This window comes from Ovis aries, chromosome 22 (genome assembly GCF_016772045.2).
Source record: "Ovis aries strain OAR_USU_Benz2616 breed Rambouillet chromosome 22, ARS-UI_Ramb_v3.0, whole genome shotgun sequence".
Lineage (NCBI taxonomy): Eukaryota > Metazoa > Chordata > Mammalia > Artiodactyla > Bovidae > Ovis > Ovis aries.
The window spans coordinates 13371852-13392397 of NC_056075.1; the positions used below are offsets into that span (position 1 = coordinate 13371852).

The window sequence follows — 20546 nt, forward strand, 5'->3', positions numbered from 1 at the left end:
CACTGAGATCCAAGTCTAGCCACCCAGAGGGCTGGTCCTCTCAGAGACTTCCTTTCACTCTCAGACGTCACCACTGTAAATACAAGGCAAAGATGTGGCCTGGTGAAAGGTACTGTCTCATACGTGGACAGCAGTCAGTGGCAGATTCTCACACACTCACACACACACACACACACACACACACACACACACACACACACACACACACGACAGAATGAAGAGTTAGAGGGGGAAAGCAATGAACCACTCTGTTGACCTGGCCAGGTTCTCAACCTGGTGGTGTCTCAGCAACGGGTGACTTCATCATCAGGGCCACAGATTTGGCTGCACCTGGTGTTGTATAAATCCACTGTGACATCCCCAGAGAACTGTACTGTGACATCCCTAGTCTTACACTAAACCACTGTAATAAAGGAAAAGGCTTGTCGAAATCTCACATGTTCTGCTCATTCTGTCATTTTATTACCCAATTATCCATTACATTTTCCAATCACTTTACATAACCAACCATTTTCATCGTTGTCACACTATTGTAAACCACATCAGCAAGTTAATACATAAAGCTTTGCATTTCAAAAAACTAGACACTTTAGTAACAATATTACAAAGGTTTTAGCTTCAAAAATAACTGAAAATGAAAAAAATAAACTTTTAAAGAATTAGCATCATAAAATTAATTTATTCCAAGTAAAAATACAAAATAATATTATGACATTGACCAGATATGAAAGTCCCTCCCAGAAACAACTCTATTAATGATTGAGAAAGCACTCCTTAAAGAAAATACGAAATAAAATGAAAAATATGTAAATATGTTTAATTTTTTTCTTAGCAAAAAATCTTTCTAAAAATAACAATGAAAATTTGTCTCAGTACAAAGGCTACATTACTATTGAAAAAATACCAGCATGAAGAAAAGGTACATATTTGACAGTAGAAAAATGATTTCAGTGAATCACAATGTCTAAAGTTTGCAATGAAAATAAATCTGCAATAAAGATTTATGCCTTTTTTCTTTTCTTTTTTTTTCTATTTTTTATACAAACAGTACAAACAGTATTGCACATAACAACAAATAGTCGAGGTTAGGTTATAGCCTTCAAAAAATCGACTAGTTCAAGTGTCACGTCAAGGAAAGGCCACAGCAGGACCTGTGATACCCGGGGGCTTCCCATTAAGTTGCAGGTCAGAACACCTCCGTGTTTTTAAAAAATAATTTTTTTCGAAGGACCCTCTCTTTTAATATAACATTAACAACTTGGGGGCACATTTATTTACAAAACAAAAGGGAACATGTTATAATTTAATAAACTAAAAAAAGTTCTCTTTAAAAAAATACAAACAGAAGAACTCTTTCACAATCCTGGTCAGTCGTGCACAATCAACGCTTGATTATAAATATACAAATTAAGGGAAAGTAGTTTCCACCACCTATTCACAACTTTCAGCACCAAATGGAGTTTATTTTTTGTAACCTATTCTTCATGACAATGTTTTTTTCGCCTTCACGTCAGCTTTATGCTGTACAATCTTCCAGCATTTTTTTTTTAAATCTCAGTGTTACTTTAGTACATGAAAGAGGGGTGCTTCTTCAAAAAGTTTTGCTTCTTTCACATAATTAGGTAGATTTCTGTAGGTTAGATATGATCTTTAATATTATAGTTATAAAGCTCTAACTTCTTCATTTTCAAAAACACAAATAAGCATGAAAAAAATAAAGTTACCCATCTGTTAAATCATTTTTCTTGCAGAATTAAATTAATATATATTTTTCTGAATAAACTTACTTAGAAAATATCATTTTCTTTCCTATATTTCAAAATTGAGGTATTGCAAAAGATCATGTCAGTCAGAAAGCATGCCTTTTTCCTTAAAAACAAACAAACAAAAAAATCTTCAGCCAACTTTTGAAAACTGTCTAGAATACAAAAAGTAGTAGTGCATAACAAAATTTCTTGTACAGATGAAAAAAACCACAAACATAGAAAAAAACAAACAGAAAACCACAGCTGGGCTGGAAAAAAGCAATTATTACCAAAAAGCCCAGAGGTAACCTCAAAGGGGGAGAATTCTAATAAGCATTTTTAATCCAGTAAAAAACTATTTCGTTTTTTTTTCTTTTTGAAAACAAACTATAGTTTGAGAGCTGGTAATTGCAACTAAACACCGAAGAAACAAAACAAAACAAAGCGCTATTAACTTAAGACAGTACAAGGACATCACAGCACATAAAACACAGCGACTTAAGTCTGTTCTGCAGTGTCATATCCAGTCAGATTGTCCCCAGAATTCCAAAACATAGGAAGAAGATTTAAAAAAAGACTTACACAGTCTCATAATCATTATGTGTTTATATATTACTATCTGCAGCCCAAGAGTGAATGCTAAAAAAATGTCCATGGTAGTACTAGCAGGTCTGAATTCTATTCAAGCTTTACAGGATAAATCCAGGGAATTAAGTAGTTAATTTCTCACCCAGACAACCAACCCTGCTCAGGCCATCTTAGTTTGTCCAGACATTTCTTTAGCATCACAATCACACAACTTTCTTAAAATGTGCCTAGTTTGTCAACTGACAACTTATCTCTATATACTGTATATATTCCTAGTGTTTGTAAGCTAAGATGAGCTCTTTGGTTTTCTGGACAAGGTCTGAAGCTATGTAAAATGGTGCAAGCACTAGGAGATTGTAACTAAGAGCTCATGTGTTAGTTAATAATATACCAGTTATGAACTGTCAAGTTCGTTAATGTCTGACACAGAGGCTTTAAACAGTTAAAGTTTGATCACAGTTAGACATAATCACTTTACTATATAAAATAAATTGCACAATATATAACAGAGCACCGCAAAGTACTTCATCTACCATCCACAAATTTGCTTTAAGAATATCCTACACCTAGGTTTTATATTGGTTGTAATATAGGTCATTCTGTTATGGGCTCTTCCTAATTTCAGAAGCATTCCATTTATTGAGGCATGCCTTCCTCCAGTCAATTACCATTTCCTTGAATGAAAAAAAATTTTTCTTTAAAAATCAGTATTTTATAGCTTATATAGATTCTTAATTTGTGCATTGTGGGAAGGTTTTATACTAGACATCGGATATAAAATTTATTGCATGCAGCAACCTGATTAAGTAAACATGCAGTCAGAAACAGTGACCTTCCTTTGAAGCTTTCTCAAGTCTATTCTGATCTCCTTTCGGCAGCTGATTCTATCCCTAGATCACAAAAGTGTGTTGTTGGGTTTTTTGTAATTGATACCTTAGCCTGAATAGAGTATTATGGTATTAATAATACCATTTTAATAGCAGCAAAAGCTATTGCAGCATAAATTTACATAACACTAAAAGATCTAACCAAAATCCTCAGCAAAACAAAAATCAAACATGAAGGAAAAATAAAGATTCAGCTTATGAGGTATCCTTACATGTCAAAATAGAGAGCAACTAAAGGCTTATTTTCATTAAGGGTTATCCTTACTCTAAATGACCCCAACTAATGACTGCTGAATTGTTGTGAAGTTTTTGCTACATCCGCCACCTACTCACGAGTATTACCTTTGGTAAGTCTTCTCCTAGGGGCGATTCTCTAAGTTTCTGAAAATAAGTGCATGCTCCAGTTCAAAAACGATCAGAACAACAACAACAACAACAAACAAACAAAAAAATCACAGACATCAACCTGATGGCCGCTGATGAGAATGGCAGTCTACGAGTGACAAATCAGGTGTAAGGAATCAAGGTACCAAGCAGACAAAGGTGAGAATCAAAGTGCAAATCAGTACCGTTATACACTCTGCAATTCTGCGTTATACTGGACACTGAGTTCAGTAATATGACTGTAAATAATAATAATAATAAAAAGACCCATTTCTTCTTTAAAAATCGAGAACAAATGCACAGATTTCCAGAACACTGTAAGCCCTGAGGCAGTGCCCTCTCTTTTCCCTCCTTGTTATCTACTCCAGTACTTGTGGCTGGGTCTGCCCTGGGCTCAGCTCCAGCGGAACGGAACGTGGCGAGGGCGGTCGCCTCCCTCCTTCACCAGCGGTTTGTGGAATTCCCGCCCGGCGCGGGAATGTATGCTCGCCCAGCAGTATTCGCAGTAATACTGCAGACAGGTGACGTTGGCACAGAAGAACGGGGCAAACTTCCCACCACAGCGTGTGCCCTGGCACTCATCACACATCTGATCATCCAGCACATATGGCTTCACTTCCACCTGGACCCAAAGAGGAGAGACAGGAAAAGAGATTTTAGCAAAGCTTCCTCACATTTCTTCCCCTCGAGAGCTCATAACGTAGCTTAGTATGTCTCAGTCAGGCTCAGTGTTGAACTCAGCTGGTTATTAGCAGTGGCTGAGTGTATGGGCTTTGGGATCTGCTCCTTGATGTGCTCGTTGTGTGATGACAAGTAAATTCTTAACCTCTCTCCATGCTCCTGCTGGCTCCATCTGTGGGTCTGTAAAGTAGGTTTAACAGTGAAACACAGACACACACATACCTGTATATCTGTATGGGCATTATAGGGTCTGCATCAGAGTGCTGGTGAGGATTAAGAGAGGAAGTGTGTGGAAAAGCACATGAGCTGAATCCTGAAGGCCGGCAGCACGTGACAGGCAACAGTGTTTCAGGGAGAGAAACCAGCGAGGACAAGGCCCCAGAGTAGGCAAATGGCAGGAGCTGGGTGGAGGGGAAGCCCCCTGAAGGGAAGCCCCCTCGAGGCCAGCAAGGCCGGCTAAAGGGCGACCAACGAGGCTCTGGGCTTTGCCGTTTTAAACACAAGCTTTCAAAACACTAACCTCTCTCAGTACTGTTTACAATGGGCCGGAGGGAAAGGAGGACAAGGGGGATATTAAGAAACTACTATAATGATTGAGGCTGTTTTAGTTTTAGATTTTATTGCCTTAATCTCCCTCCAAGACTGGAAGCTTCAATAGAGGACTTTTCAGCACAGTCCTGCAGGGGGCATTTTATTCTAAATGAAGCAATGCTATATTATATAAAAACCAGGAGAGAGGAAAAAAGTTTCCCCAGTTTTCCCCCATGTTCTCTTCCTAGAACCTCAGACAGGGAATGCCGTTCATGTTTTCATGGTGAATGTTAGAAATAAGTAGGAAGGAGGCAAGTCTCTGTGTGATCAGGCTCTTTCTCACGCCAACCTCAGAGCCATTCTGGGCAAGAGCAAGCAAGCTCTGTGGCCACTGGGGCTGTGGAGATGGGGACCCATGTTTTTTCTGATATGAGCCAACTGCCTGACGGGTCGAGCTGCCTCTGGACACAGCCAGGAGGTTTCAGCAGGGTCTGGGGCAGGCTACCCCGAGGCTGCAGGGCACAGGGTGGGATGAGCGGGGACGTGAGGGCTGCTGGGACTGGATTCTTGAGTTCCTGGTCCTTCTCTTCTCAAGGCCCCTCCACCGGCCTCCTCTGGAGTTCTGTCTCTAACCATTAGCTCAAGTCACCGGTCCTCAGCCAGCCAGAGATTTTTGCTCGAAGGCCCACTGGAGATGACCTGTCCCAGCCCTTTGGTTACCCAGGGGGATTCACTCTGACTCCAGTTCCCTTCTCTTCCCCTCCTCAACCTGACAGCTTAGTGCATGGGTTTCAAAAAAAAAAATCTCACATTCATCTCTCCATCATAATTAAAACTGTCGTGGCTCTGAGGTCATCTGTCTGGTTCTGATCTAGGCGACATTACCAGCTGTGCAGGCTACTCAGGCACTCCTCATCTGTGCCCTGGAGGAAAGAGCTCCTATGAGGAGCAAGTGAGCTGAACCATGTCAAGCACACAGAACAGTGCCTGGCGTGCCATAAGCCCTAGTTAAGCATCACTGTCACTCCTCTCGCTTCCACTCTAGTCCCGCCCACAACACACACCTGATGTGCCCAGTGCCAATGACCTCGGCGCTCCAGGCCTTCCCTGGTTCAGTTCTCCTGCGTCCACGTGAGCATTTCAATCGTCTGCCTCTCGGTGTTCCTCATCTAGTCAAAAGCCCTTCAGCTTCTCCCCTGCCTTCACGAGTAGCCCAGCTGCCTCCGTATAGCAGGTACTCCCTGTGCCCTGCGACTCCAGAGTAAGCCACAGCCTTTGTGATCTGCCCCAGTCTCCCTCCCAACTAGTTCTCAACTCCAACGCAACCTGCTCTCTTTTCCCGCTTAAGTGCTCAACCCACCCAACAATTTCACATACCCAAAAAAGTCCAGTCTTTCCTTTCTCTTTCTTTCTTAACATAAAATTAACAATCTTAAACGATTCACTGGCTTTGATTACATTCACAACGTTGGACAACCACCACCTCTACCTCGTCCCAAAACATTTCATCACCCAGAAAGGAAGCCTGTAGCCCACTAAGCAGTTATCCCAACCTTCTCTCCCTCCCCAGCCCCTGGTGACAGCCTCTCTGCTTCCCGTCTCTGCCGATTTACCTACTTTGGATATTTTATAAAAATGGAATCACAAAACTGTGACATTTTGTGTCCGGCTTCTTTTACTTATCATAATGTTTTGGGGTTTATCCATGTTGTAGCATGCAGCAATATTTCATTCCTTTTTATGACTGAATAATATTCCACTATGTGTGGGTATATGTGTATGTAGATATATACACAATATTTCGTTTATGCATTCATTCTTCAATGGACATTCAGGTTGCTTCCACCTTTTGGCTATCTTGAATGATGCTGCTATGAATGTACGTGTACATGTGTTTATCTGAATACTTGTTTTCAATTCTTTTCAGTATATACTTAGGAGTTGATCTGCTGGGGCATATGGAAACTCTATGATTAGCTTTTTGAGGAACTGCTAAATTGTTTTCCACAGCAGCTGTACCATTTTACATTCCCACCAACAATGTACGAGGGTTTCAATTTTCCTGTATACTCACCAACACTTGCTATTTTCCATCTTTGTGATTAAAGTTATCACAAAAGAGGTGTGAAGAGGTCTCTCACTGTGGTTTTGACTTGCATTTCCCTACTGACTAATGATACTGAGCATCTTTTCATATTCTTGTTGGCATTTTACACATTGGAAGAAAGGTCTATTCAAGCCCTTTGCCTGTTTTAAAAACTGGACTGTTGAGTTGAAAGAGTTTCTTTGTATGTGCTAGATACTAGACTTTTACCAAACATGATTTTGGGGAAGGGGGCTGTGCTGGGTCTTCATCGTGGCACACAGGCTTCTCCAGTTGGAGTGCTCAGGCTCTAGAGTGCAGTAGCTGTGGCACGTGGGCCTGGTTACCCCAAAGCACGTGGGATCTTAGTTCCCTGACCAGGGATCAAACCTGCGTCCCCTCATTGGAAGGCAGATTCTCAACCACTGGACCACTAGGGAAGTCCCTATCAGGCATATGGTTTGCAAATATTTTCTTCTGTTTTGTAGGTGGTACTTCACTTTTTTGAAAATGTTCTTTAATTAAACTAAAAAGTTTAATTTTGAAGACATCCAATTTATTTTTTTCTTTTGCTGTTCTTCTTCATGATGCCGTAGCTAAGAATTCACTGCCAAATCCAAGGTCAGGAAGATCTGTCCCTATGTTTTCTTCTAAGAATTTAATGGTTTTAGCTCCCATATTTAGGTTAATAGATTTTGAATTAATTTTGTATACAGTGTGAGACCAGGGCCCAACTTCATTCTTTAAGTGCCCCAGGACCATTTGTTGAAGAGACTATTCTTTACCCACTGAATGGTCTCAGCAACCTTGTTGAAAATTAACTACAGGCTGACCTTCCTTAGCTATTTCTGTCCCACAGGGAACTCCTCCTTCTTCCTCTTAATACTCCACTTTGCTCCTCTGGCATTTCCTGTCTATAGTCCTGCCTTGGTCAGCATCTTTCCTTATCTTAAAGCAACTTGAGGACCAAGTCCTGGAGCAAGGCACGATGGTGGTAGATCTGTGGAAGCATGTGGTCTGCAGAGACAGTGGGCTCCTGGCGGGGAAGGGAGCTGCAGGCTCATTAGAGTATATATGAGCTGGACTGAGCTCCCTGAACTTGGAAGCCAAGAAGGAGCGAAGGGATGGACTGAGTGCCCAGGACTACCACCTCGGATAGGCTTAGGGTTAGGGTTAGGGTTAGGGTTAGGAAGGCGTGCCAGGAACCGGAAGTAGTCAGCTTCTCCACCTGCGGTCCAAGAGCTGAGGGCTGCTCTGCTTCTATCTCAGGGTGCTCTATCTTCTGCACTCAGGATGCTCCAGCAACCAGATCTGAGCCCCAAAAAGCCCAGAAAGAGGATCCAGCAGTAAGAGAGAGGACTGGTCTGAACAAAGAGAATTCACACTCAGCAAAAAAAAACAAAAAACAAAAAAAGCTGCCTGAGGAGAATGGGACCACAGCCCTTTGTAATATATACACACATGAAGAGTACTCGAGGAGAATACTTAAGTAAGGGTACTTTCCAGTTTTTCATATGTATACATTAATGTTACTTTTGTTCGGGTGTAAAAGTGACATTGTGGTTATATGGGGGCTTTTGTCCTTAGTTATTTTTAAGAGCTTAATTTTTTTTACTTGAGGTTAAAGTCATAAAGAATTAACCATTTGAAAGTGAACAGTCTAGGGGCATTCACTACATTCACAATGTTGTGCAAACACCACCTCTGTATGGTTCCAAAACACTTTTATCGCCCAAAAGGAAACCTTGTACTCCAGTTTTGCTTTCTAGAGAACCTTTTAGAGATACATACTGAATTATTTCAGTATGAAAAATTATATGATCTCTGGGATCTGCTTCAAAATAATCTAGAGTGAAGGTGGGAAAGTGGGCAGAGGTGTAGATGAAGCAAGACTGGTCACAAGTCGACAATGATTCAGACTGGATGACAGGAACCTTGTGTGTTCATAACTGTTCTAACTGTATGATGGGGTTCATTACACTATTCTCGAAGGACAGGGAAGCCTGGTGTGCTGCAGCTTATGGGGTCTCAAAGAGTCAGACATGACTACGACAGAACAATACTCTTTTATTATTAAGACATTATAATAAAAGTTATTTTATTTATATAAAATATTATTGCAAAAAATTATTATTGTAAAAATTGTAAAAAATATATAAAATATTAAATGTCTATTATTAAGACATTAAAAATAAAAATTACTAAGACATTTTAAATTAATACATCAAAACTGTGACTTTTTGACTAGCTATCAGATGAACTGAAGAGAGGATAACATTGTTGAGATTCACTTTAGTGGGCTAGAAGATCAAGGGGTATAAATACTTCAAAGTTCTGGGAAGAAAATAATTGAAAGATGAGGAAGAAAAAAGAAAAATTTGAAAGTAGATCCAGGAGAACCTAATAACAAAACCTACATGACTTAAATAGACCGAAATAACGAGACGGGCGGAAAAAAGAGGAAATGTAGCTAGATGACAAGCGTCCTGGAACTGCGCGTCAACACCTCCACCAGGTCCAGTCCGGAACAATGAGAAAAGACACACCCCCAGGTGTATCCCAGATATTGAAACCAAGCCCCCCTAAAACCTACTTCCCCTGTCCAGTTATGATTATCCTCTCTATCTAAGACTTTATGTTCTTTCCTGTCCTGCCCTCTGTTCCTCTCAGGATGGAGGAGTAGCCCAAAAAAAAAAAAAAAAGTAGTGGGGCGGGGGGGAATGCAACGGAGCAGGACCGTGCGGGGCTCTCCTGGGTGAAAAAGCCTCTCTGTGTTCCTTGTTTGTAGAAACAGGCTTTAGTCTCCGTCCCGAAGCTCCAAAGAACAGACTCAACCAGTTACTAAGTAGGGGAGTGAGGAAATACAGAAACAAAGAAAAAACAGTCAAGAAGTAGGAGTCCCAGTTCCTCCTTAAGAGAAATTCATGACAATGTGACATGTATCTTTGAGCTGTTCTGCAGGAACTAAGCCCCTCAGCCAGGAGGAAGGTGGTGACCACATGCTGCCCGTAAGCATACAGACCCTAGACTGGTTGGAACTAGAAGGTTAATGATTAAGATTCTTGAGACACCACCCTGTTACCTCATCATCACCCAACCAGAAGAAAGTCATGTCCCCTGCATCCCTCACCCCAAACGCTGCCCTTCAAAGAAAGCCCTTCCCTGAAAGCCATAGGGAGTTCAGGTCTTTTGAGCATGAACTGCCCATTCTCCTTTACTGGTCCTGCAATAAACACTTCCCTACAAGCCGGCATCAGTGAATTGGCTTTACTTCGCCATGGGTGAGGGGATCCAAGTTCAGCTGGGTAACACCCATATGTGTACAGTTACTTTGTCTTTTTAGTTTTTTGCTTCTATTGGCAATTCTGCAATAAAGATACCTTCCATATGTTCTCACATCTGTGGTTTTACTTCTAAGCATTGGGATTATGACATTAATGACAACCAGCAGTAGGATTATTGGGTCAAAGAGTATACACATTTTGAAGAATTTGCCAGTTTACCTCTTTAAAGGGTTGTAGCAATTCACATTTCTATCAGCAAATGATAAGTAGTTATCACTTCTTTTAAATGGTCTCCAGATGAGAATAAAATGACATTAATTTTCTTCTTCCTGACTATAAAGAAACCTGAACATCTTTTTAGGTGGACTGCCCATCAATTCTTAATGCGAATTATCTTCTAACCAGTATACCACCATGTTGTATGTCTTTTTCTTGCCAATTTTTAAGAGTGCTTTGTATGGTACAAATAATAATATGTAATTTTTTTCCAAATCCATAATTTGCCTGTTGACTTTTTTCAGGGCATCTTTGCCATTTAAATGTGTTTTATTTTTACACAGTCTAATATATTTATTTCCTTCCGAGGCTTCTAGGTTTCTAATCTTTTTTATAAGAGTATCATCAATTTTTTACATTTAAGCATTTCTTTATGTAGATCCTATCTTTATGGTTTGTTTCATTACAAATAATTTACAATTTTTGTTCAAATTGTGACTATTTTCTCCCTTTTTTCCTAGAATAGCATAAAGCTGCTAATGTTCTTCCAAGTCTTTCTTTCCCCCCAAGATTACAGTCCTTTCCTTTATTGGATTTCCAAATTTTAAAACTTACAAGTTTGTAAGTTTTGTCATTTCTCCTGACAGAGAAATGATATCTTGACTAGATAAAGGATTTTGGGGGTCTTATCCTTCTCTCTCAGACTGATTGACAGTATTCCTTGGTGTTCAAGCTCCCAGTGCTGCATATGAAAACTCTGATGTCAGTTTTCTTCTTTTTTCTTCCATTTATAGGAGATAGTAATAGCTACTAGCTCTTTCACATGGAAACATGCAATGTTTTCTTTTTATCTTCAGCATTCAGAAATTCTAGTGTTACGGAACCAAACTTGGGTCTGCTTGCCCACCATACAGCAAAGCCAATTCACTGACACCAGGCTGTGGTGAAGGAAAGTAAAGCATTTTTTGAAGGGCCCAACAAGGAGAACGAGAGGCTCATGCTGAAAAGACCAGAACTCTTTGATGGCTTTAAGGGAAAGGCTTTAAAAGGTAACATTTGAGGTGAGGGTTGCAGGGGGCATGACCTTTTTCTGGTTGGTCGGTAGTGAGGTAACAAGGTGGTGTTTCAAGAGTCTTAATTATCAACTTGGTTCCAACCAGCTTGTGGTCAGCATGTAGTCACCATCCTCTACCTAGGGGCCGGGGCGGTCTTAGTTCTTGCTGAACAACTCAAAGATGCGTCATATCGTTGGATTTCCCTTGAGGAGGAACTAGGGCCCTCTGTTATCACTGAACTGTACTTTCTCAACTGCATTCCCTCACTCCTCTAATTAGTAACTGCTTGAGTCTGCCCCATGGAACTCAGGGAAGGCCTAGGAGACTAAACCTCTTTCTACAAACAAGAAACAGGGGACAAAGAGGGGCTTTTGTACCTAGGAGGCTATTTCAATTCTTAATACAGTATTCGAGGAATAGGTGGTAGTTTAGTCGCTAAGTCGAGTCCGACTCTTTTGCAACCCCATGGACTGTAGCCCACCAGGGTCCTCCGTCTACAGGATTTTCCAGGCGAGAGTACTGGAGTGGGTTGCCATTTCCTTCTCCAGGGAAGATCTTCCTGATCCAGGGATAGAACCTGCATCTCCTGCATTGTAGGCAGATTCTTTACCACTGAGCCACCAGGGAAACTCTCCATTTCACAGGGAAATGGTTAAATAAAATGTGGTACATCTACCCCATGGACTATCACGCAGTTACAAAAAAGACTGACTTAGTGCTTCATTTGGAGGGATTTCAATAGCAGGGGGATAGTAGGATCTAGTGGAATGATGGATACAAACACCTACTGCAAAATGAAGAACACTAAACAAACATTAGGTCAAGTAATACACTCGTGCTGATACTTGAAAATGCAGTATGAATGAACTGCACCTTCTGTAGCGTTTCTGGGCACCTACTGACCTGGGGAGTTCATCTTTCAGTGTCCTATCTTTTGCCTTTTCATACTGCTCATGGGGCTCTCAATGGTTTGCCATTCCCTTCTCCAGTGGACCACGTTTCGTCAGAGCTCTCCACCACGACTTGTCCGTCTTAGGTGGCCCTACACAGCATGGCTCATAGTTTCATTGAGTTAGACAAGGCTGCGGTCCATGGGATCAACTGCTAGAGTTGGTGATGGACAGGGAAGCCTGGAGTGCTGCAGCCCATGGGGTTGCAAAGAGTCGGACATGACTGAGCAACTGAACTGAACTGAACTGAACCGAACCGTACCTTTCTGTGTATTCAGGCTTCCCGCTGAGCTTGGCACCAATATCCCTCACCACATAGGGGTTTGAGGGATCCAGTAAACACAATACTCAGAAGATCTGTCAGAAAGCTCTATCAGTCCAGAGGCACCAGGCACAGGCACACACTGATACCTTATTTAATCAACTTCTTTAATGAATAACAGATTTCTCATAAGTTACTTTTCCATGAAACAGACATTTTTCCTTTTCGGTGCTAGACATCTTGAATTTTGATATTTTTAGAAAGAAATCTTCCTAAAATGTACTATCTATTCTTTCCCCTCTCGAGCAAAGGGTACTACCAACACCCTTTACAGTAAGGTAAAGGATGTCTTGCAGGTAAGACGACGCAGTGGTCAGTTTTTCCGTCACCTCCTTCAGAATGTGTCTGCCTGCTACCACTGTTAATACCTTTCAAAGACCCTTTATAATTCTGCAACTTCAAATAACTGCTTAACTGGATTAAAAGCTAGATGATCACATTTGCTGAGACTAGTACATTAAATAAGACTCTGAATAAAGCTGAAGAGTAAAGGATGTAACTTTTGGACCACCATAACCTCTCAAAGGGTACCAGTCACATGGTATCTCAGACAATATGTATCAACAAACAGAAGTAGCTGCATGAAGGACATTGGTAGTTAGGTGGTCCTTCAGTTAGAGAAGGGTCATTATTTTCACCCAGATGGATTAATTTATTTGATGAATATTTATGGAGCACCTAGGCTTTTTTGGCTTCCCTGGTGGTTGGTAAAGAATCTGCCTGCAAGTGCAGGAGACCCAGATTCAATCCCTGGGTCAAGAGCCCCTGGAGAAGGAAATGGCAACCCACTCCAGTATTCTCGCCTGGGAAATCCTGTGGACAGAGGAGCCTGGTGGACTACAGGTCATGAGGTCATAAGAACTGGACACAACGTAGCGACTAAATCACCACCTATTCCTTGTATGCCACCGTATTAAACACTGAAATATAATGGAGAATAAGACATAGTTCTCCCTCAAAACAGTTTATGGTCTATTTGAGAGCTTCTTAAAGGCATTCCCAACCATTTGTAGTGTTTGCCATATCCAAACACCATCTGTACTATTACTTGATGTTTTACTTGACTATCTAAATTCTATTTTTCGCCAATACACAACACATAACTATTAAAATAAAAACAGAAAAAGAACAGATGTATACACAACTGAATCACTTTGCTGTACACCTGAAACTGACTCAACACTGTAAATCAGCAATGTGTGTGCGTGTGTGTGCGCGTGCTCAGTCGTGTCCGACTCTGTGATGCCACGGACTGTAGCCTGCCAGGCTCCTCTGTCCATGGGATTTTCCAGGCAAGAATATTGTAGTGGATTGCCATTTCCTTCTCCAACATTGTAAATCAACTATCCTCCAAAATAAAACAAAATTTAAATTAAATTTTAAGTAAGATAAAAACAGGTTTCTCTGTTAACCACCTAAATCACCATTAGGGATCATTAAGCTATGGCATTTTGGAGACACCCACCTGCTGGAATCATATTGGGCATATTGTAATCATATTACTGATCTACACAACCATTAAAATTTAAATACTAGAGCCCAACACAGAGCCAATCAAATCACCAAGCTGACCTTCTTGTTCAAAAAGGTTTACAGGACCAGGAAATGAGAACTTCCAGCAGAGAGAAATGCTCGAGTTCATACACACCCCGAATGGAGATGAGCATGCCCCAGGATGCTGAAGAACATGTGCAAACTATTGATGAGGGGTAACTATTAGGGATAAGGAACACTGATGTGGGACGCTGGATAAATGGCTATAGGAAGGTGGACAAGGGGAATAATATATGCAGGATGATATAGATGGGAAGAAGCCATACTTTAATAATAAACTGATCTCAATGCTAATGCTGCTGTGCTTCTAACAAACCAGGGGAAATATTTCTGTCTGTAGTCTTGATATCAGTCAACAAAATGACCTCCCAAAGTAAATAAAGCAGTGACTAATAGCTCTTGGTAGCAAAGAGGTGATACCCAGAGAGACCATAAACTAATAACAGGTCCAGAGTTCTCTCTCCTTGGACCTGAAAGGCTGCAGAAATGAGAAAGGCCTTAGCCAAGGTCAGGTTCAGCTTGAATTATGTGTTAAAGGCTATGTTAAGAACAGTTACAGGATGGACCCTGCTGCAGTCTGCCCTTTGGTCATGGGAAAAAAACAAATTAAGTCTGTCAGATACTCAGCCATCCCAAGGAAGGTAAGGCTTGTTTACAGGTGTCTAGTAGAGAAGGAGCAGCAGTGATCTCAGATAATGGAGTCAGAGCGGACAAACTGGAGAGACAGGCCAAGTGAAGAGGAATAAGGTATCATTTAATAGGGATACTGTCTGGGAAGGCCTGCCCAGAAGTCAGGTAGGCCATTTCTTATCATCTGGAGCAACATGCTTCCTGGAAAGACCATTTTATTTGGTATACAGAGAAGTCTGGCAGGCTATAGTCCAAGGGGTCACAAAGGAGTCAGACACCACTTAGTGACTTAACAATAGCAACAACTCAAAGCTTTAATCATACTGTGCTCCTCATCTTCTTGGCATGTGTCACAGAGTACATCTTTCCAGGTCTAAAATCCACAATAACCTAATTACCATCCGCCCCACTACACACAGTGTCTTAAGAGTTGCTAAAGAAAGTCCTCCACTGGCAGGCAATACTGGGAATGTTTAGTAGTAGTAGTAGTAGTTAAGTCGCTAAGTCGTGTCCGACTCTCGCAATCCCATGGACTGTAGCCTGCCATGCTCCTCTGTCCATGGGATTCTCCAGGCAAGAGTACTGGAGTGGGTTGCCATTTCCTTCTCCAGGGGATCTTCCCGACTCAGGAATCGAACCCAGGTCTCCTGCATTGCAGGAAGATTCTCTACTGACTGAGCTAAATTTTCAGTTTTTCAACTGACTATGAACTGGAATCCTGCTGTTCTGAAAGTAGCTGACAGATGCCTAGGAAATTAAAGCAGCAACGTGAAAACAGCTTTTCCTTAGCAACAAACTTACCCACAATTTTCCAGATAGAGCAGATTTGCAGTAGGTAATTTTAGTAGAAATATGGGGTAGATTAAGGAAAATGAGATGAGAATACCAGACCACCTGACCTGCCTCTTGAGAAACCTATATGTAGGTCAGGAAGCAACACTTAGAACTGGACATGGAACAACAGACTGGTTCCAAATAGGAAAAGGAGTATGTCAAGGCTTTATATTGTCACCCTGCTTCTTTAACTTATATGCAGAGTACATCATGAGAAATGCTGGCCTGGAAGAAGCACAAGCTGGAATCAAGATTGCCGGGAGAAAAATCAATAACCTCAGATAAGCAGATGACACCACTCTTATGGCAGAAAGTGAAGAGGAACTAAAAGCCTCTTGATGAAAGTGAAAGAGGAGAGTGAAAAAGTTGGCTTAAAGCTCAACATTCAGAAAACGAAGATCATGGCATCTGGTCCCATCACTTCATGGTAAATAGATGGGGAAACAGTGGAAACAGTGTCAGACTTTATTTTGGGGGGCTCCAAAATCACTGCAGATGGTGATTGCAGCCATGAAATTAAAAGACGCTTACTCCTTGGAAGGAAAGTTATGACCAACCTAGATAGCATATTCAAACGCAGAGACATTACTTTGCCAACAAAGGTCTGTCTAGTCAAGGCTATGGTTTTTCCAGTGGTCATGTATGGATTAGAGGGTTGGACTGTGAAGAAAGCTGAGCGCCAAAGAATTGATGCTTTTGAACTGTGGTGTTGGAGAAGACTCTTGAGAGTCCCTTGGACTGTGAGGCGATCCAATCAGTCCATCCTAAAGGATATCAGTCCTGGGTGTAAACTGGAAGGACTGATGCTAAAGCTGAAACTCCAATACTTTGGCCACCTCATGAGAAGAGCTGACTCATTGGAAAAGACCCTGATGCTGGGAGGGATTGAGGGCAGGAGGAGAAGGGGATGACAGAGGATGAGATGGCTGGATGGCATCACCGACTTGATGGACATGAGTTTGAGTAAGCTCCGGGAGTTGGTGATGGACAGGGAAGCCTGACATGTTGCGATTCATGGGGTTGCGAAGAGTCGGACACGACTGAGAAACTGAACTGAACTGAAGGAAAACGTAGTGGAAATGGGTTAGATTTTATCTTCTTTTCCCCTTTTCAAAGGATGGGACTGAACATTTTTCATATTTTTAAGTGCTAGGGGACGAAAGGTTTTAAAATATCTTTGTACCCGTCCCACCACTAGACATACTTATGTGTGCTAATGCTGACACTTACACTGTGTATGTCTACAGAACACACAGAGATCTGTGAGAGTTCTGTTTAGCCTTAAGATAACTTTTTCCATGAAACAAAGAAGGTCCAGCTGACAAAATCCTACACAATCCATAGATTCACTCTTTACTCTGGTTTCCTTCCATGCTGTTTGGGAATGGGGCTGGAGGCGAGAATATAAATCAGCCCAAACTAATCTTTAGTGGCAGAAGAATGGATCGTGTGGAGAACAAAGGGTGAGAAAATCACTAAAGATCTGTGAAATGCATGACTGCCATGCCATCACCACCCCCTCAACCCTACAGGATGTAGAAGTGCAGAGCCCTCTGGCTCTATCCATTAACTGGCTGTATCATAACCTTGAAGGCCTCAGTTTCCCCTACTGTGTTAGAGGTGTGGGCCAGCTCTTCCAAATAAGAAGAAGCACTCACCAAGAAACTGCTGACTGACTGATACCCCTGTCTTATGGGGTCAAAGAACTTGAATGTCTTAGTGAAGTAAATACTTTAAAAAATGGTGGCTATCTTTTTTTCTATTAATAATCTCATAAACAACCTCTATACTCAAATATGGGAAGGAAAGAAGAACATTTAATCACTTTAAACAGTTATGTTAAAAATGATCACAATTCCATGGTAGAAGACACAAAAAGAGTGCAAAGGACAGAAAAGATGAGGGGTGGAGACCACAGAAGGAGAGACAAGACAAAAATGTCCCACGAAGTTCACAGAAGAGGAATTATTTCTCTCTCTTTCTTTAGATGACCCAAACTCTATTTAAAAAACTATTTCTAGTCAAAGGTTCTGAGACTCCTAGTGCTTCAAAATAAGCCCATGTGGTATTATTTCAGACAATATTTGAACTCACTCCTGGGTGTTGCTTCCTCTCAAAGGGTCAAATCAAACATAGCTACAGCTACTGCTTGGGAGACTTTAAAGCCAGATCAAGGCAAGAACCAGTAACAACAGAAAATTAAAGTCTGGGTTGTGGGAGTTCCAGACTATGGTTAGAAGCTGAAATCGTCTGGGAACAGGTTGTCCGAGCCTTCACTTCTTTTGGTGTTGAGTTATCTCGTCTGTCCCAGCTGTGGCCAGGGACAAGGTGTAGTATTATCAGCACTATGTTAGTATGGTTACTGGGTCAGATTAATCTTCATGAAGGCTAAAAATACAAAGCCTTCAACAGTCTTTAGCTAAAATTAGGCCCAATGTGTTTTTAGGTGAAGAGAGAAAAAATGATTAAATATGTGAAGAACTTGAAGTGCTTGCAAAGAAAGGTGCAGTGGATAACATCTGATTAAATAACAAGTTGGCTATTTGGAAAATAAGCTACTGAAAGCAAATATTCCTGTGCTACGGCTTAACTGTCACAATGTTCCTTAAATAAAAGTATCAGAAAGCTCCAAGTCAGCTAACAAAGTCAGATTCCCAGGTCCTCTCCACTAAACTAAAATAGAGGCAAAGGAACATTCTTTCCAATGGTATTGTTGCTGTTAAGTCACTCAGCTGTGTTCGACTCTTTGCGACACCATGGACTGCAGCATGCCAGGCTTCCTGTCCTTCACTATCTCCCAGAGTTTGCTCCAACTCAAGTCCATTAAATTGATGATGCCATCCAGCCATCTCATCCTCTGTCAACCCTTTTTCCTCCTGCCCTCAATCTTCCCAGGCATCAGGGTCTTCTCGAGTGAGTTGGCTCTTCGTGTCAGGTCGCCAAAGCACGAGGGCCTCAGCTTCAGCAGTAGTCCTTCCAATGAATATTCAGGGTTGATTTTCTTTAGTATTGGCTTCTTTGATCTCCTTGCTTATCCAAGGGACTCTCAAGAGTCTTCTCCAACACCACAGTTTGAAAGCATCAATTTTTTCGCACTCAGCCTTCTCTGTGGTCCAACTCTCATGGGATACTGATTTCAAAACTCTCTTCCCTTTTTGTATAGGGACTACATATAAGAAAGATACAATAGATAACCTCAAATAACCAAAAGATGAAGAACTAGAAATACTAAAGGGAATACCGATCACACCTTCAGAGCTCTCCCCAGCATCCTTGAATACACAGCTGCTGTTTGCCTGCCCAACCCCAACCTTTGTAGATAAAAGATATCCATCCAGCAATCGTATTTCTGGGTAGTTAAGAGAACTGAAAACAGGATCTTGAAGAGACATTTGCACTATTATGTTCACTGTGGCACTAATAACAATAGCCCAAGTGTGGGAGCAACTGAAATGTCTACTTACAGATGAACGGACAAAGAAAATCTAGTATATACATAAAGTGGTATATTGCTCAGATTTAACAAGGAAGGAACTCCTTTCACATGTGACAACAAGGGTGAACTTGAAGGACAACATGCTAAGTGAAATAAGCCAGTCACAAAAGAACAAATACTGAATGATTCCCAATACTTTTATATGAGTTACCTAAGTAGTCAAACTCACAGAAAGCAGAAAGTGGAAAGGTGGCTGCCAGAGACTGGGGGCAAGGGGAACTGGGGAGCTGCAGTTCAAAGCATATAAAGTTTCAGTTATACAAGACGAAAATGCTCTAGGAATCTGTTCAGTAAGACACTGTGCTTATAGTTAACAGTACTGTACCACACACGTAAAGATTTGTTGAGTGTAGATCTCATGTGTTTTGTCACCACAATGAGAAAACAAAGGAAAGAAACTGTATGTGTGTGGAACAAACTTGGAAAAAGAGCCAAGGAAGGGAAAAACAATCAACTGTTTATTAAACTTTCAAATTTGAACATGAAGGAAGAAAAGAAGCTGAAAATACTGTAGTTACTCAACTGGGTTCCCTAGAACATTATTCCCAAGAGATGATACACTTTAGAAGAGTTCTATGATCAAAACATTTGTGAAAACTGCATATTGTTTCCCTCTTGGGTGTGTTCACTATGAAGATTAGTATATAAAAGACTCCAAGAACTCCCAGAGTAAACTGGCCTAGTTAACTTCCTTTAAGAAAGCATTTCCAAACCCATTTGACTCAGAAAAGGATTTCTTTTGGTAAAATAAATATTAAAAATCCAATGGATTCATGTTTTATGAACAATGTACAAAATGATGATTTGAAGAACTAATTTTAGGGATAGATTCCTGGGCAGGGAAGACCTTTCTACTGAGAGTTCCTCCTCTTTCAAAAACTCAAATAACTAACCAACTTTACCATTACCTTGCCTGAAATCTTTAACTCTTTTTATCATGTGAAATTCCAACCAGATGTCTAATGATCTTCCAGAAGAGCTCAAATATTAGTCATGTATGATTTCATGTAAATTAATGTTATCAGTGTGACTGTATATTGACAGAATGCTTTACAGCCTTCAAAACCACTTTAACACACATACACGCATGTCCTTCCTTCAAGGTATACAGTAAGTAAGTATAGTTAAGACTAAACTTCAGATTAGCTGATTCTAGTCTAGTATCCTTTCTACTAGTAAAAAGGCTCTACAGATCGAGTTGGTAAATGATAATGTCAACTGCATGATGTATTTCAAGTTATAAACATTTTGACTTTTAAATTCTGAGGCGGCAACATGATCAAGTGGTACTAAACAACAGCTGGGC

At 41.0% G+C, this 20546-nt stretch overlaps 1 protein-coding gene across 6 annotated transcripts in view; it reads right to left on the bottom strand.

Annotated features, from left to right (window-relative positions):
- Positions 1–438: 438 nt before the first annotated feature.
- The window catches only part of CPEB3 (cytoplasmic polyadenylation element binding protein 3), a 200136-nt gene continuing 180028 nt past the window's right edge, over positions 439–20546 (bottom strand). For all 6 annotated transcript variants that reach the window (XM_042238502.1, XM_042238505.1, XM_042238504.1 and 3 more), the window contains one exon: positions 439–4226. In XM_042238502.1, coding sequence (XP_042094436.1) covers positions 3999–4226 — 228 coding nt within the window. In that variant the 3' untranslated portion in view covers positions 439–3998. The remainder of the gene's footprint in view (positions 4227–20546) is intronic.